We start from the raw sequence: 21,475 nt of genomic DNA, 5'->3' as shown, positions 1-21,475 counted from the left end.
GCTGCATACAAACTTCAGTGGATAATTTGTTACATTTAAGTTAGTTAGTTATTTTATTAATTGAAATATCACTTACTATTTGATAGGATATTTATGTACCCCGAGAAGAATAACATTTAATTACATAATTTTGGTTTGAGGTTAATTTAGAGTTTTTTTTTTTTTCGACAGTTAATTTAGAGTTTAAATAATTTGTTAGTTGTATTTTTTTTTCTTTTAAAAAGATACATAGCCAGAATTTAATTGTTAAATCACAATTACCCGAAAATTAAGATAAAAACAGAAAAGATTTCACCCAATCTTTAACCTAGATTTTGCTAACGCCGATCGAATCGTTCCACTCACTTGCATTGGTTGATTATCTCAACCGAAGAAAAAAATCAAAAAGGAAAAAATTGAGGAGAACCCAAAAAAAAAAAGTGTGAGCAGCACGTGTCCTCCTATATCCTAGAGATTTTTTTTTCTTTTAATGAAAATTGAGAGCCTAGAGATTTTTTTTTTCTTTTTTTCTTTTTTTTTTTTAACATTTCTTCTCCTAAACCTCTTTCTCTCCCCCAAAACCTCCATAATCAATTTGGCAAGGTAAGCTTTTCTTTAACACTTAATTTAATCCCTAGTTTTTTTTTTTTGGGTTGAAATTCTCTGTATCCATCGTTGTAACATCGCTTTCAGTTTAACATCGAATTTGATTGCTTTTGAATGTTTTTTTGTTTTAATGAAAAATTGCTATCGGCCGGTTTGAGAATCAAATCATAGTGACAGTTGTTTTTTTTTTTTTTTTTTTTACTGATGTAGGAGATAGATAAACGATGGACATTGTTCCAAAGACTCCCGAAAAACCTAAATTATTGTTTACTAAATTTTATGTGAGACGAAAATCCATTAAGACGAAAATCTATGGTTCTGTACTTTCTCCACTCGAAATAGATCCTCCTCATAAACAAGAGCTTCAACAAGGTAAACAAAATTATGAAACCTAATTTACTCTTTTGTGTGTGTTTGTTTTTTCCGTTTATAATAATTAGTGACCAAATTTTAATGATAAACATATGATTATATTTTTAGATTCTAAATATGAAATTAGTTAAATTTAGGATAAGAGTTTCAGTTTCTGTGTAGGTCAAGTTTCAGTTGATTTATTGCATAACTAATAATTATTTGTTTCATTGACGGTAAAAAGATAATTCACAAAGCACTGACCAAAAAGAGGAGAAGAAGAAGAATTCAGATGAAGAGCGTGAAAGAAAGTGTCATGAGTCAGATATTTTTCAAGGTAAAGTCATTTTGAAATTCATCTGTAGGTAGGAATACATCGTATGGTTGGTTCATCATATATATCTTATTTATTTGTACACTTTTATGGTGAAAGGTGATGATTCACAACATGTTAGTGGAAAAAGAAAGAGAAATAATCCAAATGAGACACAAAAGCAGCAAAGTAGAAGTAAAACTGAGAAGCCTAAAAAAAGAAATGTGGCTCGAACTTTGAATTTCAATCTTCTTAGTTGTCTTGAGCTCGACAGAATTTGTGGACCAAATTTTCCAAAGGGGAGAAAGAGGATGACTCCAGTTCGTAGATCTGATTTCCACTGTTTGATATCTCCCTACTCATTTCCTCTACCTATTTGGAAAAAGCAGTCAAGAAGGTCTAACCGTAGGAAAAACTTGGTCAGATGGTTTGGAATTGCCTTGTCTCTTTAACTCCAAGAGCAAGAGGAGACCCTACCTTTAGTCGACAGGCTCTCGTCTCAAACAGATGTTTCTTTGCACATTGGAGGTAATCATTTCTTTTTTGTTTACCTTTAAAATTAGAGATTGCTTATATGCTTATTATAACTTTAGTTATACTTATACTACATACAGACACGACTAGTTATGTAGCACCAAAGATGGATTATGCATTCAATAACAGAACTAAAGATTTTGTTGAGCCGTTAATCCAACAAAGGAATCATCAAAAAGATAATGACGTTTCACCTATATTAGAAGTTCCTTTGCAGATTAAAGGTAATTAATTGTTTCTTTTATTTTTCAGAAAGGTTACAAAATTTCATCATGTATACTTAAGCTAACTTTTTTGGTTTTTCTACTATATCATTGTGTTTTTTTTTTTTTTTTTTTTGGCAGACTCACCCATGAGACAAGTTAGTTGTGTAGTACCAAACCAAAGCAAAAAAAATTACTAAGAACATCGTTCGGAATTTAATCCAACAAATGACTTATCAGAAAGATCACGGTCTCCCATCCTTAGCAGATGTTCCTTTGCACATTGAAGGTATTCAAGTTTTCTTTTTCTATTTTTTTTTTTGTTAGAGATTGCTTAAAAAGATTTTTTATCAGACATTCATTTTATATACTTTTTCGTTAGTGTCATATATATTTTGTCAATTGTGTATTTTTTGTAGACGCACTCATGAGATCTGCTAGTGATGTACCCGTAGGACGAGAAAAAACTAAGGATATTGCTAAGTTAATCAAAGAAATGAGAAGATTAAATATCAACAAAAGGGTAACAACAACGTTGATCGAATCTGGCAAAAAACTTGTTACTGCAAAGGTTAAACTTGATTCAGAGACCGTTAAAGAGTGGAAGCGCTTAATGGTGAATAAATCACATGATGACAAGGAAACAAATGCCGAGTGGAAACAAAAAAGGGAGAACTTCGAAGGTCCTATAGATCTTTTCATTAGTCGGATGCATCTTCTACAAGGTACTATTATTGTTATTGTTGTTAGAATGAGCTTATCAGTGTAAATACAATCTATAAAGAATTCAAGTTCAAGTGACTATGTAAAGTACATTGTTATTGAAATGATTTCCTCTCATGATGTTATCAATTATTATTCTACAGGCGATAGAAAGTTTAAGCAGTGGAAAGGCTCGGTTGTTGACTCAGTGGTTGGAGTTTTCTTGACACAAAATGTTTCTGATTATCTTTCAAGGTAAAACTTGAGTTAAACTGCTAAGAAATTTGGAAAACCAGTTGAGATAACATATGTCTGCTTTAATTACAATATTTTTTACAGCAACGCTTTCATGAGTGTGGCTGCAAATTTTCCCGCGAATGCAAGAGAATGTTTAGATCCTCTAGCATACTACATTGAGGAACCTGAAGATGTTAATGACTCAATTCTTGATGACCAAGAACCAACTCATATAGGAAACGATGATGCTAAGAATTCTCAGTTCATCACCTTATCTAAGGATTCAATACCAGAGGTAGAAAAACATGAGAAATCTGCAAAAAGGAAAAACAAAAAAACCGGTATTATGGAAGATGCGATTGTTGATTGGAAGACTATTAGAAATACGTACAGAAAAGAAGGATCTCGACACAAAATGCATATGGACTCTGTGAATTGGAATGATGTGAGACTATCTGGCCAGAAATTTTTTGAAAACATCATTAGAACACGAGGGCAATTCAGGATTCTTTCAGGAAGAATTAAGGTAAGAAAAGCAAAAAGAATTCAAGAACTTTGTGAATTAATTATTTTAAAGATTTAAGACTAATATTTCTTTTTTATATGATTTTTCTCAAGAAATTTCTCAACGATGAGGTTAAACAAAATGGAACTATTGATCTTGAATGGCTCCGAGATGCTCCATCAGATCTAGTGAAGTATGTTTATGTTAGTTTTTATGTTTCTATTGATATCATTATTTGCAAGCATCATTAACAGTTTGTATTTTTTTTTATCAGGAGATATCTATTGGATATTGAAGGGATAGGACTAAAGAGTGCTGAATGTGTACGACTGTTAGGAATTAAACATTCTGCATTTCCGGTATAATAAGATTTTGATAACTTTTTCACTTGAAGTTTACTTATTTTTGCTTACTCATTAAAACCTTCTGCTTTTGATGTTTATAGGTTGACACAAATGTTGGTCGTATAGCCGTTAGACTTGGTTGGGTTCCTCTTGAACCTTTACCAGATGGAATTCAAATGCATCAACTATCCCAGTTCTGTTTTCTCATCAATTTGATTTTTAAAAAAATAGTATATGGTAATTTACTAATAACTATCACCTATAAAATCACCCTTGTTTCAGGTACCCTTCAATGGATTCGATTCAACAATACCTTTGGCCACGACTATGTAAACTTCCTCAAGAAACTCTGTAAGTTCAAATGCTTTTCTTTTTTTCTCAACAAGCCAATTATTTGTAATACCATATGAATATATATTGCTTGCAGATATGTGCTTCCTGACAATCATAAGCTTCTCGACGATGTAAGTATATTTGCTCTTAACTACAAAAAATGCAACGATTTTGTATAACTTATGCGGTAATGTTTTTATTGTTACACATATTATATAGTTTGAGAGAAGAGAACTTGATGATCCGAGTCCCTACCTTCTTGCGATTTGGCAACCAGGTATGGTACAAACATAATTTATCCATTGTTTACATAAAACATAAACTAAGTTTTTATTGGATATGTTTAGGTGAAACGTCAAACTCGTTCACTCAACCAAAAAAAAAGTGTGACTTTGACGGATCAGAATTATGCAAGAAAAAGACTTGTTCTTATTGTTGGACTATACGTGAACAAAGCTCTAACACTTTTCGTGGAACAATTTTGGTAAGTAGAATTTACATTTTAGCTTTTTCTAACGTTGTTTACTTGATACTCACATGACATGGATGAATGCAACTGAACAGATTCCATGTAGAACAGCAATGCGAGGGGGTTTCCCACTCAATGGAACATATTTTCAGACTAATGAGGCAAGTGATTTTTTCTTTTTGTTCATAACATTTCTTTAAAATAATTCTTTTATTGAGCAATTAGATTTTGTTCTCAGGTTTTTGCAGATCATGAGACAAGTTTAGAACCCGTTGTGTTTCCTAGAGAGTGGTGTGACGGACTAGAAAAACGTGCCATGTACTGTGGTTCGTCGGTATCATCTATTTTTCGACTTTTAGACACAAGACGGATTCAATTTTGCTTTTGGACCGGTAACAAACATATTTTTTTTAAATTAAAAATAGTTGTTGAATTCTTAAATTAAAAATAATTGTGCAATAATGTTGTGTGGTGATGATAATGTGCAGGGTTTTTATGTATGAGAGCATTTGATAGAAAGAAGCGAATGCCACAAGAACTTGTCCGAAGACTACACACGCCACCTGTTGGGAGAGGGGCAAAATACATGCATGATGATGATATATAATCGTTTAGTTTAGTTTTTCTTTTGTGTAGTTTTGCAAACTTTTTAAATTGAATGACAAAAGAAGCTTTTATGATTAAAAACAAATGGTTTTTCATATGATTTGGTTTTCATTCTGTGTACAAAACGAAATTGGAAATATGGTGTAGTCCAGCCTCTTCATAACATTTAGCAATTTGGTTCAAGGATTCAGACCAAGTTCCTTCAATAGAAGCCAAATCCAAGAGAAAAGCCGCAACATCCAAGGCGACTTGGACTGGGGCTTTCCCTTTCGTCAAATCCTCAAGACGACCTTCATCACTCACTTTCTCCCTTATGAATTCAATCTGCTCGTCTTCCCATTGCGCAATACTAGCAACGTCCTGCATGTTTTCAAGCTGTCATGACTATGAAAATGCTTTTCTATGCTTTAAAACTTAAAACAGCCAAAAAAAGAAGTACAAGAAATATTTTTTTGACATGCCTCATAAGGACATCCTAATGTCCACCAAGGTGATTTCAATGCTACTCTAGCCGCATCTTTTGCTTCTGAATTCCTTCCTACCCTGCAAATAAGAATCCTAAAACATGTGGCTCTATATTTCTCTACGAAGATAATAAGCAGATACATTATATATGTATTGTTTACGAACTTCTGCAGTATGTTTGCATAATATACAAAAGGTCGTCCAAATCCTGGAAAGAGGTCTTTCTTTGTGTAAAACTCTCCTGTTACCATAGCTGAAACCTTGCAGGGACAAAAGAAGTCCTTTAAAATTTTAACAAAAGCGTGATTCATAAATGGAGGATGTGATATTATATGCTATAAAAGATTCTTACATGATCTCCTTCATCGAAATGCCGTAATACTTTTTGTTCCAACAAATCTGGAAATAGTCCAACCTATATACAATACAAATAACAAAAATATTGTTTATTATTTGTGGTGTACATAGCACATTTGATAAGTAATGGTTCTTTAAAGTCTTACCTTCTTCAAGACGTAGACATTGAGATTGTCAATTTGAGATTCAGCACAAGCACCCTTTTTGTAAAGTTTTTCACCTGCCTCTGCTGCAGCACGATAAAGTTCTGTCAACTCTTTTGCATCTTCTTCAACCAGAATCCGGTGAATATACTCATCTACCTGAATATCAGAAACTGTTAAAAATTGCTTCTTGGTAACAAAAACAAAAGACATAAGTCCTCTAAAAAAGGATAAGCTACGTATATCAAGAATGTAAAGTCATTACATTTCTAGCTATAAGCCGGACTCCACTCCTCCAAACTTCCACAACCGGCATATCCATTCTGTTCTCAGATACAAAAAGTTAATATCCCAACAGCATATACTTATTTACCACTGCAACAGTTACCAAGAATGATCCAAATCTCTTACCCTGGAGGAGCAGTAGGCCATCTCAGAAGTGCAGTAATAGAGCCTACTTAGACAATAAACCAGAAAACACAAGATTAAACAAAAGCTCCTGGAACAGAAAGAAAAGCTAATGGATTCGATCAAATGTGTGACCTTACCTGAAGAATTCTTCGAAAGCGGAATAGCAAGAGGTATGAGACCCTGCTTAGCTCCAGGAGATATGATTGTTTCACCTGCAGGACGAAAACAAGAGAGATTCTAAGATCCAAAATTTTCCCTTTTCCAATATTACCAATCCAGAGTACTCAATAAATATCACTGATAAGCTTGGACCTAATGAGGAACAAAATTGAGATTGATATTAACCTCTTGTTTGAAGCACTTTGAGTAAGTGCTGAAGATGCATTGGAGGTTCAGTGGCAGCTACATCTTTGATAAATGATACATGCCCTGCACGAAAAATCTAACCTTTTTAAGTCAATCCTTATGTGTTACACATTCTTTTAAAATTGTTGTCTCTCCCTCCAAGCATAATTATAAAGATAGTCACTGTCATTTTCCTACAAAAGATGGTTTCTACAATACAATCAACAATATCTCACACATTTGAGAAAAAGACGAAATTACCAGAAGAACAACAGGAGACTCTAGCTCTGATATGGCGTAAAGGGCGACTAATACAAGGAGTTATATGCAGCGAAAGCGAAGCCATGGCTCCTTATCTCTCTATCTATCTTTCTTTCTTTCTCTTCACTCTGCTTCCTCAACCTCACACTGTCACACATACTAGTGCTCGTGTCAAAAAAAACTGTGATTAGTAAAAATTCAGCTTTTAGCCGGAGAGCAAAACATAGCCATTGATTCTGTCTGATGAGAATCGTGTCTAGAAAAAGAAAAAGAGAGTGATGGGCCTTAAATGGGCTAAAATCTTTCTTATTAAACCCATAATCTAAAAATGCGTAACCGACAAAAACCGTCAATAAATGTACAATAGTGAAGGTCAATTTCGTCAATTACCGGTTAACATGACCCGGTTTATAAATCAATTTACTCGGTGCCTTCGTGTTTTTTCTTTTCTATTTGGATTCTCGAGGATAATAAATAAAGAAAAAAAAAATCGCGATAGACGACGACCCCCTTTCCTCTTAGCTCCACGTTATCAGACTCTCAACCGAGTCGAGTCCGTTTCTAATCAACCGCCCCCGCCGTCGCCGTCACCGTGACCACCGTCTGCGCATAGCCCGGATTTCTCCATGGAGATTTCCTCGGCCGATTCGTCGTCAATCTCTGGCGCTGCGGCGGCCGCTTCTGAGGTTGTCTCAGAGCATTCCTCTTCATCATCTTCTTCTTCCTCTTCGTCCATGTCTGCTTCGTCGCCGAATCAGGCCTCCCCCAATCCTTTCTCGACCATGGATCCCTCAGTTCCGACGTCGGCAGCGTCGAGGTATGTTGATGATGACGAAGATGAGGAGGACGTGTGCAGGATCTGTAGAAATCCTGGGGATTCAGACAATCCGCTACGGTATCCGTGTGCTTGTAGCGGAAGCATCAAGTTTGTTCACCAGGATTGTCTTCTTCAGTGGCTTAATCATAGCAACGCTCGTCAATGCGAGGTTTTGTTTCCTTTTTACCCTCTTTGCAGATTTCAGATTCTTCTTATTAAGATCTAGATCATGTATTAGGAATATTTGAATTGATCGGAAATGGCCTGTTTTACTTTTTAATGATTCTTTTAGTTTTGGGACCTTTGGGGTGAACGAATGGGTAATTTACATACGATTTATGTGTGATCATCTTACTTATTGTTTGAGTTTATTGGTAACTTCATAACTGCGCAGGTTTGCAAGCATCCTTTCTCGTTCTCGCCAGTGTATGCTGACAATGCTCCGTCGAGGCTCCCTTTCCAGGAGTTTGTAGTTGGAATTGCAATGAAAGCTTGCCATGTTTTGCAGTTCTTTCTGAGGTTGAGTTTTGTGCTTTCTGTCTGGCTTCTCACTATACCTTTCATTACGTTTTGGATATGGCGATTGGCTTTTGTGCGAAGTTTTGGTGAAGCTCAGAGGTTGTTCTTAAGCCACATCTCCACCACAGTAATTCTCACCGATTGTTTGCATGGGTTCTTACTATCGGCTAGTATTGTCTTCATCTTCCTTGGAGCGACTTCATTAAGGGATTACTTTAGGCATTTACGAGAGCTGGGGGGACAAGATGAGAGAGAAGATGACGGGGACAGAAATGGTGCTCGCGCTGCAAGACGACCTGCTGGACAAGTTAATAGGAATCTTGCCGGAGAGGGGAATGTCGAAGATGCTGGAGATCAGGGTGCTGCGGTTGGTCAGATTGCTAGAAGGAATCCCGAAAATGTTTTGGCAAGGTTGGACATACAAGCAGCTCGTCTCGAGGCTCAGGTTGAACAGATGTTTGATGGTTTGGACGATGCTGATGGTGCAGAAGACGTTCCATTTGATGAGCTTGTTGGAATGCAGGGTCCAGTGTTTCATTTGGTTGAGAATGCCTTTACTGTAAGTTTATGTTTCTACCCTTGTGATTCATATTTTGGAGTCTATTATCCCTTCTTCTTTACTATTGGCCCTTCCTTGAATCTTTTTGATGTTCATAACGTTGCAGGTTCTAGCAAGCAATATGATATTCCTTGGTGTTGTGATATTTGTGCCCTTCACGTTAGGACGGGTTATACTGTATCACGTGTCATGGCTTTTTGCTGCTGCTAGAGGCCCTGTCATGACCGCATCGATGCATTTGACAGATACTGGACTATCATTGGAAAATATAACTCTGAAGAGTGCGCTGACTGCTGTCTCAAATTTGACTAACGAGGGTCAAGAAAATGGCTTGCTTGGTCAACTCACAGATATGGTGAAAGTCAACGGAAGTGAATTGAATGGAGCAAACAATACACTATCAGTTGGTGCTGATCTCTTGAAAGGTTCTGCTGCTGGGGCCTCAAAGCTATCTGATATTACAACTCTGGCTGTTGGGTACATGTTTATAGTATCTCTGGTGTTCCTCTACCTTGGGATCATTGCACTGATTCGATATGCCAAGGGTGAGCCACTGACCGTTGGGAGATTTTATGGGATTGCATCTATAGTAGAAGCTGTACCATCCCTCCTTAGGCAGTTCTTGGCAGCAATGAGGCATCTGATGACTATGATTAAAGTTGCCTTCCTTTTGGTCATCGAGCTTGGGGTCTTCCCTCTGATGTGTGGGTGGTGGCTAGATGTTTGCACAGTGAGGATGTTTGGTAAAACAATGTCCCACAGGGTACAGTTTTTATCAATTTCTCCACTGGCAAGCTCACTTGTACATTGGGTTGTCGGAATCATGTACATGTTGCAAATAAGCATCTTTGTCAGCCTTCTTCGAGGGGTACTATGTTTTCCTTGCGCATAAATCTCATATTAGAAACATTTTTTCTTCTCTGCTACTGACTAATGCTTTTAACACTATTGTGCCAAATGCAGGTTCTTCGCCCTGGAGTTCTGTATTTCCTTCGCGATCCTGCAGATCCTAATTACAATCCGTTCCGTGATTTGATTGATGATCCAGTTCACAAGCATGCTCGGAGGGTATTGTTATCTGTTGCTGTGTATGGCAGTTTGATTGTCATGTTGGTATTTTTACCAGTCAAACTTGCAATCCGGATGGCTCCTTCGATCTTTCCGCTCGACATATCGTAAGAAATATAGGTTAACCTCTTGTTTTGGATATTTTCTGTTGGAGATTGAATTGATCTTTCTTAAATTTTGGATTTATGCAGTGTATCTGACCCATTCACTGAGATTCCGGCCGACATGCTTCTCTTTCAAATATGCATACCATTTATTATCGAGCATTTCAGACTCCGGACCACAATTAAGTCCCTTCTACGCTGCTGGTTCACCGGTGTCGGTTGGGCGCTTGGTTTGACAGACTTCCTCTTGCCAAGACCAGAGGACAACATTGGTCAGGAAAATGGAAACGGTGAACCAGGAAGGCAGAACAGAGCACAAGTATTGCAGGTCGGTGGACCTGAGAGGGCTATGGCTGCGCTTCCAGCAGCTGATGACCCTAACAGAAGTCTCCTGCGCGCTAATGCCAACATGGGTGAGGAATATGAAGATGATGAAGAACAATCTGATTCAGAGTAAGTCCTTACTTAAGAAAGAAATAAACTAAAAGCTTTTGTGATGTTTAGCATTGTGCATGCTTGAAGTAATTAACAGTAGTGTGCAGTTGGTTATTGAGTTGACTAGGTACATCAAAAAATTATATTAGGTCTTCCGCTTATATGAATGTATTTTTGTAGCAGGTACAACTTTGTGGTCCGGATAATTCTTCTTCTACTTGTTGCATGGGTGACTCTTCTCCTCTTCAATTCAGCATTGATAGTTGTACCAGTTTCGCTTGGGCGAGCATTATTTAGTGCCATCCCAATTCTTCCGATAACTCATGGCATCAAATGCAATGGTAATGTTTGTTAATTTTGATCTTCTGAGTTATTCTTTCGCACATTTACACAATATTAACAAAATCTTTTAAATATGTAGACCTGTATGCATTCGTCATTGGCACATATGCCTTTTGGACTACAATATCTGGTGCAAGATATGCTATCGAGCATGTCAAGTCAAAGAGGACTTCAGTCTTGCTTAATCAAATATGGAAATGGTGTGGAATTGTCTTCAAGAGCTCGGTGCTGTTAGCCATATGGGTAAGTGGTTTGTGCTGTTATTTTCTTGATGTTTTCGACACTGAAATCTCTGTTTTTTACTATGGTTTTTGTGCTTTTAACATGGTGATTTAACAGGTTTTTATCATTCCGGTACTGATTGGGCTTCTGTTTGAGCTTTTGGTGATTGTCCCAATGAGAGTCCCAGTAGATGAAAGCCCTGTCTTCCTCCTGTATCAAGACTGGGCTCTCGGGCTCATCTTTTTGAAGATCTGGACAAGATTGGTAAGTAATCTCTCTAAATCAGCAACTTTTGCCACATAAAAAAAGAGTTTTTGTCACTAATCAACAATGTCAATGGACAGGTGATGCTGGATCATATGCTTCCAATAGTTGATGATAGCTGGAGGGAAAAGTTTGAGAGGGTTAGACAAGATGGATTCTCGAGGCTTCAAGGGTTATGGGTACTTAGAGAGATTGTGTTCCCCATCGTGATGAAACTCCTAACAGCTCTATGTGTGCCTTATGTACTGGCGAGAGGAGTGTTCCCAATGCTCGGATATCCACTAGTAGTGAACTCAGCGGTCTACAGATTTGCGTGGATAGGTTGTCTCTCGGTGAGCCTCTTCTGCTTCTGTGCAAAAAGATGCCATGTGTGGTTCAGAAACCTTCACAACTCTATCCGTGATGACCGTTATCTCATTGGTCGGAGACTCCATAACTTTGGGGAAGCTGCTTTGGCTAACCAAAACCGAAGGCAAGGTAGTGAGGATGTAGGAGATGGTGTCTTGATAGGACGTGAGGGAGACGTTGACAATGGACTAAGGCTCAGACGTGCTATCCAACAAGAAGCTTAGAAAGGATATAGAAGTTTGTCAAACTGTTCACCGAGTCGTTTAATATTTGTGTACTTTGAGCCGTTAAGGAATGGCTTTGAAAATTTATTAGTCGATGTTGTAATTATTATATCCGTTGATCCTCTTCGCTTTTTTCTTTACTTTTGTTTTTGTGTGTATTAAAAACTAAAAAAATCTTTAGAAATAATGCTTCGTTAGTCCATATGCCTTGTGTGTTCTATTGTAATGCTTTTTGAAAAAATTGCCTTTTGCAAACTCTTTTTATGTGCAGAGGCATTTATTAAGTCTTAAGGTGGCCACAGAAAAACCAATTTATGAACAATAGTGATGAAAGGAGGATTTATTGTTGGTTCAAAGATTTTAAACAAATGTATTGGCACATAAAACATATTGAAGTTAAAAACTTAAAATAACTATTGAAGAACACAGGACGATTAGATGTAAAGTTAAAGAGCGAAGTTATAATTATTAACCCAAGTCCATTCAAATGTGTTTGGATGAGATTTCATCCTTTGTATTTTTAAGTGAAAATGAAATACACTTCCATATCAATTCATATATCCAATGTGACATCACAATCCATGTCCAAATCCTTAATATTTGAATAAAGGGTTATTTTAATTAGTATATAAATAAATATTGAATCTCACTATATTTTCATTATTTTGATAAGGATTTTAATAATAGTCCATAAAAATTCTTGACTTAATGGAATAAAATCTCTTTCCCAAAAAAGGCTAAGTTAAAGACGCATAACCCGACAAAAACCGGTTAATAAAATAAACAAAAAAAAAGGAAGGGGTCAAATACCGGTTTACAATCCCGGTCTAGGTCCTCCCTCTTATCTCTCGGCGTTGTGAATTGGGCGGGAGCTTATTGTGTGACCTTTCTCCACCTCAATACGATTCTGAGCACTCCCCCTCCCTGGCCAACCAAAAAAAAAAAAAAAAGCAAAAGGTCGGCGTATTCGGAACTCTCCCACCATGGATCCCGCATTTGCGACGGCGTCACTTGAAGATGAGGAGGACATGTGCAGGATTTGCAGAAACCCAGGCGACGCGGACAATCCGCTTCGGTATCCGTGCACCTGCCGCGGAAGCATCAAATTTGTTCACCAGCCTTGCCTCCTTCAGTGGCTCAACCATAGCAAAGCTCATCACTGCGAGGTCCTCAATTTCTCCCTCAGTAATTTTATTTTTTTGGTTTTTGGAATCCGACTTGGTGATGGTGTCAATAGAGTGATTTGAAAGCTTATAGAGTTCAATTTTATCTCTGCAGATTTGCAAGTATCCGTTTTCATTCTCCCCAGTGTATGCTGAAAACGCTCCAACAATGCTCCCTTTACATGAGTTTGTAGTTGCCATGGTGATGAAGACTTGCGGCGTTATACACTTCTTTCTGCGGTGGAGCTTTGCGCTTTCGATCTGGGTTATCGTTATTCCTTTCGTTACGTTTTGGATATGGAGATTGGCTTTTGTGAGGAGTTTTGGTGAAGCTCAGAGTTTGTTATTAAGTCACATCTCCACCACAGTGATTCTCATCGATTGTGTGCTTGGGTTCTTGCTATGGGCAGTAGTTTTCTTCTTTGACTTTAGAGAGAATATCTCTAGGAATAACTTCAGGGATTTGTTTAGGCGTTTGCTACAAGTGATAGAGGATGAAGAGGACAGAGATGATGATGATGATGCAGAAGATGTTCCATTAGATTGGCTGGTTAGAGGGCAGGGTCCAGTGTTGCATTTAGTTCTGTTTTTACATAACATGGTGTTTCATTTGGTTCTGAATCCTTTTACTGTGAGTTGATGTTTCTCCTCTCTCTCTCTCTCTCTCTCTTGGTGATCTTTTTTTTTACCTTGTTCTTTACTTTATGGCCCCTTATTCATTCTTCATAATTTGCAGGTTCTCGCAGACAACATAATATTCCTTGGTTTTGTGATCTTTGTGCCTTTCACATTAGGACGGGTTACATTGTACCTTGTGTCCTGGATGTTTACCGTTGGTAGAGGCCCTGTTGTGACCGCATCAATGCATCATTTTACAGATGTCTCAGGTTTGACTAACGAGGGCCACGGAATCGGTTGCTTGGTCAGCTCACAGAGTACTTGATGAGAGTCAGTGGAAGTGAATTCCATGGAGATAAGAATACACTATCTGTTGCTGCTGATTTCTTGAAAGGTTCTTCTGCTGCTGGGGCCTCAAAGCTATTATTTGATGTTACAACTCTGACTGTTGGGTATATGTTTATAGTATTTCTGATGTTCCTTTACCTTGGGGTCGTTCCACTGATTCGATATGCCAAGGGTGAACTGACCGTTGGGAGATTTTATGATATCACTGTACCATCTCTCATTAGACAGTTCTTGGCAGCAATGAAGCATCTGATGACTATGAGCAAAGTTGCTTTATTTTTAGCCTTCGAGTTTGGGGTCTTACCTATTATGTTTGGTTGGTCACTAGATGTTTGCACTGTTAGGATGTTTGATAAAACAATATCCCACAGAGTACAGTTTTTATCAATATCTCCACTGGCAAGCTCACTTGTTCATTGGGTTCTCGGTCTCATGTGCACCTTTTATACAAACTTCTTCGAAAGCCTTCTTAGAGAGGTAATGTTTTCCTTGCTTATAATTTTATTAAAGAAACATGTTTCTTCTTTGTACTACTACCTAATATTTTTTGTTTCTTCACTTATTTTTGTCAATTGCAGGTTCTTCGCCCTGGACTTTTGTATTTCCTTGATGGTCTTGAAGATGTCGAATTTTTCCAAGATTTGATTGATACTCCAGTACGTAAGCAAGCTCATAAGGTTCTGTTAGTAGTTGCAGTTTATGGAAGTTTGATTGTCATGCTGGTATGTTTACCACTCAAATTTACGATCCTGATAGCTCCATCAATCTTCCCATTCGACATATCGTAAGAAAATATTGGCTATTCTCTTGTTTTGGAGATTTTGTGTTGAAGTAGTTCTTTTTTTCTAACTTCTACATCTCTATGCAGTATATCCGACCCATTCACTGAGATTCCAGTGGACATGCTTCTGTATCAAATGTGCATACAATTTCTAATTGAGCAATTCAGTCTCTCTACCAACATTACATCCTTTTTACGCTGCTGGGTCACCGCTGTTGGTGGGGGGCTTGGTTTGACAGGCTTCCTCTTGCCAAAACCAGAGGACAACATTAGTCAGGACAATGGAAATGACGGACCAGGAAGGCAGAACAGAGCACAAGTATTGCAGGTAGGTGGATCAGACAGGCCCATGGCTGCTCTTCCAGCAGCTGATGACCCTAACAGAAGTCTCCTCCGCACTGGGAGTGGCAACACGGGTGAGGAATATGAAGATGATGAAAAACAATCTCATTTAGAGTAAGTTCTTGCTTAAGAAATAAGTTAATAGCTTGTTTGATGCTTGTAATTATTCAAAGGAGTTTGCTTGGTATATAGAGTTGACTAGGTCTTCTCCTGTAACGAACGTAATGTTTTAGCAGGTACAACTTTGTGGCCCGGATAATCCTTCTTCTACTTGTTGCATGGGTGACTCTTCTTCTCTTCACTTTAGCAGTGATAGTTGTACCCGTTTCACTTGGACGTGCTATGTTCAGTGCCTTCCCACTTCTACCGATAACTCATGGCATCAAATGCAATGGTAATGTATCTATTAATTTTGGTCTTGTACTACACATTCTTTAAAACCGTTACAGTTATAAATATTACTAACAGAAATTCCTAAATTTGTAGACCTGTATGCTTTCTTCATTGGGACATATGCCTTTTTGACTACCATATATGGGGCCAAGCACACTGTTGAGCATGTCAAGTCGAAGACTACTTCAGTCTCGCTTAAACATATATGTAAATGGTGTGGAATTTTCTTCAAGAGCTCGGTGTTGTTAGCCATATGGGTAAGTGGTTTGAGCTGTTATTTTCCGATTGTTAAGATACTCCAAACTATATTCTAATTCTGGATTATGTGATTTTAAAATGGTGATTAAACAGGTTTTTATCATTCCAGTACTAATTGGACGTCTGTTTGAGCTGTTGGTGATTGTCCCAATAAGAGTCCCAGTTGATGAAATCCCTGTGTTCGTTTTATATCAAGACTGGGCACTTGGACTCATGTTTTGGAAGATCTGGACAAGACTGGTTAGTTTTTTTCTTCTGTTAGCAATTTTTGCCGCATAAAAGATCTTGTCACTAAAAAAACAACGATCATGGACAGGTTCTGTTGGATCATCTGCGTCCAATAGTGGATGATAGCTGGAGGGCAAAGTTTGAGAGGGTAAGAGAAGATGGCTACTTGGGGCTTCAAGGGTTATGGGTACTTAAAGAGATTGAGTTCCCGATCATGATGAAACTCCTAACAGCTTTATGCATGCCTTATGTACTGGCGAGAGGAGTGTTCCCAATGCTTGGATATCTGGTAGTTGTGAACTCGGCTGTTTACAGATTCGCATGGATAGGTTGTTTCTCGGTGATGCTCTTGTGCTACTGTGCAAAAAGATGCAATGTGTGGTTCAGAAACCTTCACAACTCTATCCGTGATGACCGTTATCTCATTGGTCGGCGACTCGATAACTTTGGGGAAGCTGCTTTGGCGGCTAACGAAAACCAAAGCAGTGAGGATGCAGGAGATGGTGTCTTGATAGGACGTGAGGGAGATGTTGATAATAGACTAAGGCTTCGACGTGCAACCCAACAAGAAGTTTAGAAAGAAAATAGTATTTTGTCAAAAATGAAATAAACTAAAACCATAAGACAATCGAAAATAAAAATTACAAAGATATTGTAAAATAGTCAAAATTCAACTATTCAAAATTAGTTATTAGTATATGAAATAACTTTCAAATTTGAAATGTTGTTATTAACATCACTGTCTGTCTAATTTAACTTGGTTACTAGTTTACTACTAATCAGAGTTAAGTTGCTATTGGCTAATTGAGTATTCTCAAAGTGCCACGCACGCGCGCATCTGTTTGACTTGTCCGAAAGTGACGACCTTATCACCAACTGTGAAAATCGAAATCTTTACGTTTTACTACACAGACTCAATCCAACGGCTGAGATCTTCTACCACATCTCCTAGGGTTCTCTAAAGAAATAAAATATTAGGAAAAATATTATTTTTGTTGAATATAAAAGCAGAGAATAGAGAAACAGTATTCCTTCTTTAGCAATCTCTCAGAGTCTCGCCTCCATTATCGCACACTTCGCCGTCGCAGGCATAGCCGCCGGCAATCTCTTACCCTATTTCATCTTCCCTCTCCTCTGATAATATACCCACAAAAAAAAACACAAAAAGATAAAAACTTTCGCTTAGCTTTTGTTGATTTTGCCTTCCGATTCGGTTTCTTTTGTTGTTTCAGTTTCTAGGGTTTCTTGATTTGGTTTCTCTCTAATAACGAGAGGGGAGGGAAGAATAACTAAAACCCAAAAAAAAAGTCGAAAAATTTCGAAAACCCCAAAAAAAAAGAGAGAGAATGGCTCAGGTTCAACTTCAGGGTCAGGCTGCGAATGGTTCGACCGTTGCTGTCACTTCTGCACCGGTGACTTCAGGAGGAGCAGCCGCTTCCACCCAGTTCGGGACCACGTCGCTGTATGTGGGAGATCTTGATCTCAATGTGACGGATTCGCAGCTTTTCGATGCGTTCAGCCAAATGGGTCAAGTGGTCTCTGTTCGTGTCTGTAGGGATTTGGCCACTCGCAGATCCCTTGGCTATGGATATGTTAACTTTACCAATCCCCAAGATGGTTAGTCTCCTCAATCTGGACTTTCAATCTAGCAATTATCAATTTTTAGGTTTTGCTGGATAGTACTAATTCTGGATTTGAACACTTGGGGTGCATTAGAAATGTCGATACTTTCTAGTGTTTGTATATATGCAATGTGGTTGTTACCAAATTTTAGGGTTTGTTGGGTAGTACTGATACTGGATTTGACCTGGGTGTGTGGAAAGGTTGATACTTTCTGGTGTTGGTTTTATATGCAATGTTTTGATGCTATTCCGGGAAAAACGTATCCTATTCTTAATCACTCTTTCTCATTCGTACTTCTTATGCTGTTTCTGATTGTACTTTATCTCTCGTGTCTTTGTTGCAGCTTCGAGAGCGATCCAAGAACTGAATTACATACCTCTTTATGGTAAACCTATTAGGGTTATGTACTCTCATCGCGATCCTAGTGTTCGCCGTAGTGGCGCTGGGAACATTTTTATCAAGGTATCCTTGCTTGTCTTGTCTGTTGATTTCTTTTGCTGTGTACTTCTTTTGGAGTGTTCGTTCTTTCTTTCTGGTACTAAACCTGGCTATAAATATGCAGAATTTGGACGATTCCATTGACCACAAGGCGCTGCATGATACCTTTTCAACATTTGGAAACATTGTGTCATGTAAGGTAGCTGTGGATTCCTCAGGCCAATCCAAAGGCTATGGGTTTGTGCAATATGCCACTGAAGAATCTGCCCAGAAAGCTATTGAGAAACTGAACGGCATGTTGCTAAATGACAAGCAAGTGTATGTGGGTCCTTTCCTGAGGAGACAAGAAAGAGACTCAACTGCCAACAAAACCAAATTCACCAATGTGTACGTGAAGAATCTCGGAGAAAATACTACTGATGATGACTTGAAGACTGCTTTTGTCGAGTATGGAAAGATAACAAGTGCTGTGGTGATGAAAGATGGAGATGGAAAGTCTAAGGGCTTTGGCTTTGTTAACTTTGAAAATGCTGATGATGCTGCTAAAGCTGTGGAGGCTCTCAACGGGCACAAATTTGATGATAAGGAGTGGTATGTTGGTAGAGCCCAGAAGAAGTCCGAGAGGGAAACTGAACTAAGGGTTCGTTATGAACAGAATTTGAAGGAAGCTGCAGACAAGTTTCAAAGTTCAAACTTGTATGTGAAGAATTTGGATCCTAGCATTTCAGACGAGAAACTTAAAGAGATCTTTTCTCCTTTTGGTACCGTTACATCTTGCAAGGTCCAATATCCTTCTCTCTTTTTATCTGTAGTGAATTGACCTTGCGAATTCACTATTTAAGAAGATCTTTCATATAATGTTACAGGTGATGCGGGATCCTAATGGAACAAGCAAAGGCTCGGGTTTTGTTGCTTTCTCAATTCCCGAAGAAGCAACTGAAGCTGTAAGTTAGTTGTATTGTCTTGTTGAGTTTTATGTGTGAGGAAATGCACTTTGGTTGTTAGTAACATTGGAATTCTGTACAGATGTCACAGTTGAGCGGTAAAATGATTGAAAGCAAGCCACTCTATGTTGCTATCGCACAGCGGAAGGAAGACAGAAGGGTCAGACTACAGGTTTGCCTCTCTTCGAATCACCTCATCTTGTGATATACCTACGAATCCTATTGTCTATTGGTGTGTCAATTCTACACAACTGGACCCATCATAACTAAGTCTTAAAATGATCCCTGCATATAATTTTCAAATTTGATGCTGAGACATCTTTATAACCCAGGCTCTACTCGTGTCATTTGGAAATTATATGGTATTTCTTAGATATAGAATGTTATAAGGTCTGAGTAAGACCTTCTGCAAATAAATTGTGCATGAAACTATCATGAGATTATAAAAATTGCTTCAATTCGTACCCATTTTTATTTAACAATGACAATAATGTATGAAGCAAAACAACAAATTTTCTAGTATTTGTATCACATATCTTATTTGCCATTTCCTGCTTCTGATTTTCTACATGATGTGAATAGGCTCAATTCTCCCAAGTGAGGCCAGTTGCAATGCCGCCATCTGTTGGTCCCCGCATGCCAATGTATCCCCCGGGTGGTCCTGGTATTGGACAACAAATGTTCTATGGTCAAGCCCCTCCTAACATGATTCCTCCCCAGGTAAATTCATCATGTTTGCTTTACATTAGGTAGCCTTGTGCGATTTTGCTCAAAGATATATGTTAATGGTATTTCACTTGTTTATCTTCTACCGTGGGTATAATGCATTACAAACAACTAGATGCTTTTAAGTCACTGGAGAATTTTTTAAACTGTTTAGCTCAATAGTTGCTTTACTCATACTTGAGCATTTCCAATTTTATTTTGAAACTGTTGGGATAATATTAACTTGTGATTGTGAAATGCCACAGCCTGGGTTTGGGTACCAACAGCAGCTTGTTCCTGGAATGAGACCTGGTGGAGGGCCTGTACCCAATTTTTTCATGCCTATGGTTCAGCAACAGCAGCAGCGTCCTGGAGGAGGAAGACGCGGTGGGGGAATCCAACAGCCCCAGCAGCAAAATTCCATGATGCAGCAACAGGTTCTTCTCGTTTCCTTATTTAGTTGCAAAGAATGCTGTTTTACTTGCTCAGTTCTCTCTAAATTGTTTGTTCGTATGATTTATCTGTTTGGCTGGTGGTTAGATGCATCCAAGGGGTCGGATGTTCCGGTATCCACAAGGACAAGGACGTGGTGGTAGTGGTGATATGCCTTCTTCATTTGACATGGGAAACAACATGCCATTGCCTATTGGAGCTTTGGCTTCAAATCTGGCGAATGCTACTCCAGAGCAGCAGAGGACGGTGAGAGAATCTCTAACAGATCAAATAGAGTGATTGGATTTGTTTTGATTTATAATAATGTTTGGGACTTTTGTTGGTGTGTGTACAGATGCTGGGTGAGAATCTGTACCCGTTGGTGGAGCAGCTTGAGGCAGAGTCGGCAGCCAAAGTAACTGGGATGCTTTTGGAGATGGACCAGACGGAAGTGCTCCATCTGTTGGAGTCACCAGAAGCTCTCAAGGCCAAAGTTGCAGAGGCTATGGATGTTCTAAGGAGTGTTGCTGCTGGTGGTGCAGCCGAGCAGCTGGCTTCCTTGAACCTCTCTTAACTTGTTGTTTTAGCATTTGATCTTGTCGCATACAGTTGAAGTTGTTTCTTCTTCTCTATTGGTTTTCTTGTGTGGGAATTTGTATTCCTCCACATAACTGCCAGTGTGCCACTTTTGTGTTGTTTTTAAACCTTGTTTTTTAAATCACAAAGGAAAAACCTATCTGCTTTGTTCTTTCGATTTTACTTGCCTGTTCATTCTAGTGTTCACGGAAGATGAAGTTAGATATCAATATAGCCGATGAAGTATTTTTTATGGTCTAATAACATTGCCATGATATATAGGAGAATTGTTCACTTCTTCTAGATTTTGTGCTAGTTTGGAAAAAAATAAATTGTGCTGTTTGTGATAATTGCAACAAAAAAACAAAGTAAAGATAAATCAAGTAAAAATGTAAAATGTAAGGATTTAGATATGTAGTATAGTGGTTTAATACTAATAGTCAAAAAAATCTAAAAATATACTATGTATGTGATCAAAATACAAGAATGAATATTTTAGTAGAAAAAATTAGACTAACCATAGATAAGATAAATATCACCGCTGTCTAACTTTAGTTACT

General features: G+C 38.1%; 4 protein-coding genes and 1 pseudogene across 11 annotated transcripts; 4 read left to right on the top strand and 1 right to left on the bottom strand.

Moving 5' to 3' along the window:
• The first annotated feature begins 472 nt into the window (after positions 1-472).
• LOC104721400 (DEMETER-like protein 3) lies at positions 473-5,267 on the top strand (annotated as a pseudogene). Its single transcript, XR_015570488.1, has 19 exons — positions 473-582; positions 796-957; positions 1,181-1,273; positions 1,370-1,699; positions 1,864-2,007; positions 2,128-2,275; positions 2,406-2,711; positions 2,853-2,943; positions 3,028-3,451; positions 3,544-3,623; positions 3,705-3,789; positions 3,876-3,967; positions 4,057-4,125; positions 4,202-4,238; positions 4,327-4,384; positions 4,455-4,591; positions 4,672-4,737; positions 4,815-4,968; positions 5,065-5,267. The product of XR_015570488.1 is annotated as a DEMETER-like protein 3 (transcript).
• On the bottom strand, positions 5,231-7,422 carry LOC104721401 (protein IN CHLOROPLAST ATPASE BIOGENESIS, chloroplastic). 5 transcript variants are annotated; one of them, XR_015571876.1, is made up of 10 exons: positions 7,165-7,402; positions 6,904-6,987; positions 6,696-6,770; positions 6,559-6,601; positions 6,413-6,470; positions 6,151-6,306; positions 6,000-6,062; positions 5,813-5,900; positions 5,644-5,725; positions 5,231-5,542 (listed from the first exon to the last, which is right to left on the bottom strand). XR_015571876.1 is itself a non-coding variant. In XM_010439372.3 (10 exons), the coding sequence occupies exons 1-10, from the start codon at positions 7,247-7,249 to the stop codon at positions 5,291-5,293; spliced, it is 993 nt and encodes a 330-aa protein (XP_010437674.1). In that variant the 5' UTR covers positions 7,250-7,422; the 3' UTR covers positions 5,231-5,290. The 5 variants fall into 5 exon arrangements, 4 of the variants coding, with proteins under 4 accessions (XP_010437674.1, XP_087330236.1, XP_010437673.1 ...); XM_010439372.3 differs by having other exon boundaries at positions 5,813-5,907; positions 7,165-7,422; XM_087474110.1 differs by having other exon boundaries at positions 5,813-5,907; positions 6,904-7,000.
• A 126-nt stretch (positions 7,423-7,548) lies between these two features.
• Positions 7,549-12,268, top strand: LOC104721399 (putative E3 ubiquitin ligase SUD1). 2 transcript variants are annotated; one of them, XM_010439368.3, is made up of 9 exons: positions 7,549-8,150; positions 8,376-9,059; positions 9,166-9,927; positions 10,023-10,234; positions 10,319-10,684; positions 10,847-11,007; positions 11,088-11,251; positions 11,348-11,494; positions 11,575-12,268. In XM_010439368.3, the coding sequence occupies exons 1-9, from the start codon at positions 7,791-7,793 to the stop codon at positions 12,064-12,066; spliced, it is 3,348 nt and encodes a 1,115-aa protein (XP_010437670.1). In that variant the 5' UTR covers positions 7,549-7,790; the 3' UTR covers positions 12,067-12,268. The 2 variants fall into 2 exon arrangements, with proteins under 2 accessions (XP_010437670.1, XP_010437671.1); XM_010439369.3 differs by having other exon boundaries at positions 7,591-8,150; positions 10,850-11,007.
• Positions 12,269-12,842: 574 nt separating this feature from the next.
• LOC104719988 (putative E3 ubiquitin ligase SUD1) lies at positions 12,843-16,912 on the top strand. 2 transcript variants are annotated; one of them, XM_087471771.1, is made up of 9 exons: positions 12,843-13,232; positions 13,345-13,860; positions 13,966-14,672; positions 14,774-14,979; positions 15,064-15,432; positions 15,555-15,712; positions 15,805-15,968; positions 16,063-16,209; positions 16,286-16,912. In XM_087471771.1, exons 3-9 carry the CDS (start codon positions 14,172-14,174, stop codon positions 16,772-16,774), a joined length of 2,034 nt encoding a protein of 677 aa, XP_087327897.1. In that variant the 5' UTR covers positions 12,843-13,232; positions 13,345-13,860; positions 13,966-14,171; the 3' UTR covers positions 16,775-16,912. The 2 variants fall into 2 exon arrangements, with proteins under 2 accessions (XP_087327897.1, XP_087327896.1); XM_087471770.1 differs by having other exon boundaries at positions 12,910-13,232; positions 15,552-15,712.
• A 180-nt stretch (positions 16,913-17,092) lies between these two features.
• LOC104721396 (polyadenylate-binding protein 2-like) lies at positions 17,093-21,093 on the top strand. The gene is made up of 9 exons (XM_087474108.1): positions 17,093-17,814; positions 18,164-18,282; positions 18,383-19,039; positions 19,125-19,202; positions 19,285-19,374; positions 19,785-19,922; positions 20,174-20,344; positions 20,448-20,606; positions 20,695-21,093. The coding sequence occupies exons 1-9, from the start codon at positions 17,544-17,546 to the stop codon at positions 20,911-20,913; spliced, it is 1,902 nt and encodes a 633-aa protein (XP_087330234.1). The 5' UTR covers positions 17,093-17,543; the 3' UTR covers positions 20,914-21,093.
• The last annotated feature ends 382 nt before the right edge of the window (positions 21,094-21,475 follow it).

Source organism: Camelina sativa, chromosome 11 (assembly GCF_030686135.1).
Source record: "Camelina sativa cultivar CO46 ecotype springtype chromosome 11, ASM3068613v1".
NCBI lineage: Eukaryota > Viridiplantae > Streptophyta > Magnoliopsida > Brassicales > Brassicaceae > Camelina > Camelina sativa.
Note: the sequence above shows the minus strand (reverse complement) of the source record. Positions and strands in the feature narration are given on the sequence as shown.

What these genes read in the sequence shown, in the direction of transcription:
- LOC104721401 (XM_010439371.3), bottom strand. Translation starts at nt 7,249, where the DNA reads ATGGCTTCGCTTTCGCTGCATATAACTCCTTGTATTAGTCGCCCTTTA. An exon ending in AGTCTCCTGTTGTTCTTCTG is followed by an intron (nt 6,988 to 7,164) that starts GTAATTTCGTCT and finishes TTTTTCGTGCAG; the next exon opens with GGCATGTATCATTTATCAAA. An exon ending in CATTAGGATGTCCTTATGAG is followed by an intron (nt 5,543 to 5,643) that starts GCATGTCAAAAA and finishes GAAAACATGCAG; the next exon opens with GACGTTGCTAGTATTGCGCA.
- LOC104721396 (XM_087474108.1), top strand. Translation starts at nt 17,544, where the DNA reads ATGGCTCAGGTTCAACTTCAGGGTCAGGCTGCGAATGGTTCGACCGTT. An exon ending in CTAACATGATTCCTCCCCAG is followed by an intron (nt 19,923 to 20,173) that starts GTAAATTCATCA and finishes GAAATGCCACAG; the next exon opens with CCTGGGTTTGGGTACCAACA. An exon ending in ATTCCATGATGCAGCAACAG is followed by an intron (nt 20,345 to 20,447) that starts GTTCTTCTCGTT and finishes GCTGGTGGTTAG; the next exon opens with ATGCATCCAAGGGGTCGGAT.
- LOC104719988 (XM_087471770.1), top strand. Translation starts at nt 14,172, where the DNA reads ATGAGAGTCAGTGGAAGTGAATTCCATGGAGATAAGAATACACTATCT. An exon ending in TCATGGCATCAAATGCAATG is followed by an intron (nt 15,713 to 15,804) that starts GTAATGTATCTA and finishes CTAAATTTGTAG; the next exon opens with ACCTGTATGCTTTCTTCATT. An exon ending in CGGTGTTGTTAGCCATATGG is followed by an intron (nt 15,969 to 16,062) that starts GTAAGTGGTTTG and finishes GTGATTAAACAG; the next exon opens with GTTTTTATCATTCCAGTACT.
- LOC104721399 (XM_010439368.3), top strand. Translation starts at nt 7,791, where the DNA reads ATGGAGATTTCCTCGGCCGATTCGTCGTCAATCTCTGGCGCTGCGGCG. An exon ending in TTGTCAGCCTTCTTCGAGGG is followed by an intron (nt 9,928 to 10,022) that starts GTACTATGTTTT and finishes TGCCAAATGCAG; the next exon opens with GTTCTTCGCCCTGGAGTTCT. An exon ending in CGGTGCTGTTAGCCATATGG is followed by an intron (nt 11,252 to 11,347) that starts GTAAGTGGTTTG and finishes GTGATTTAACAG; the next exon opens with GTTTTTATCATTCCGGTACT.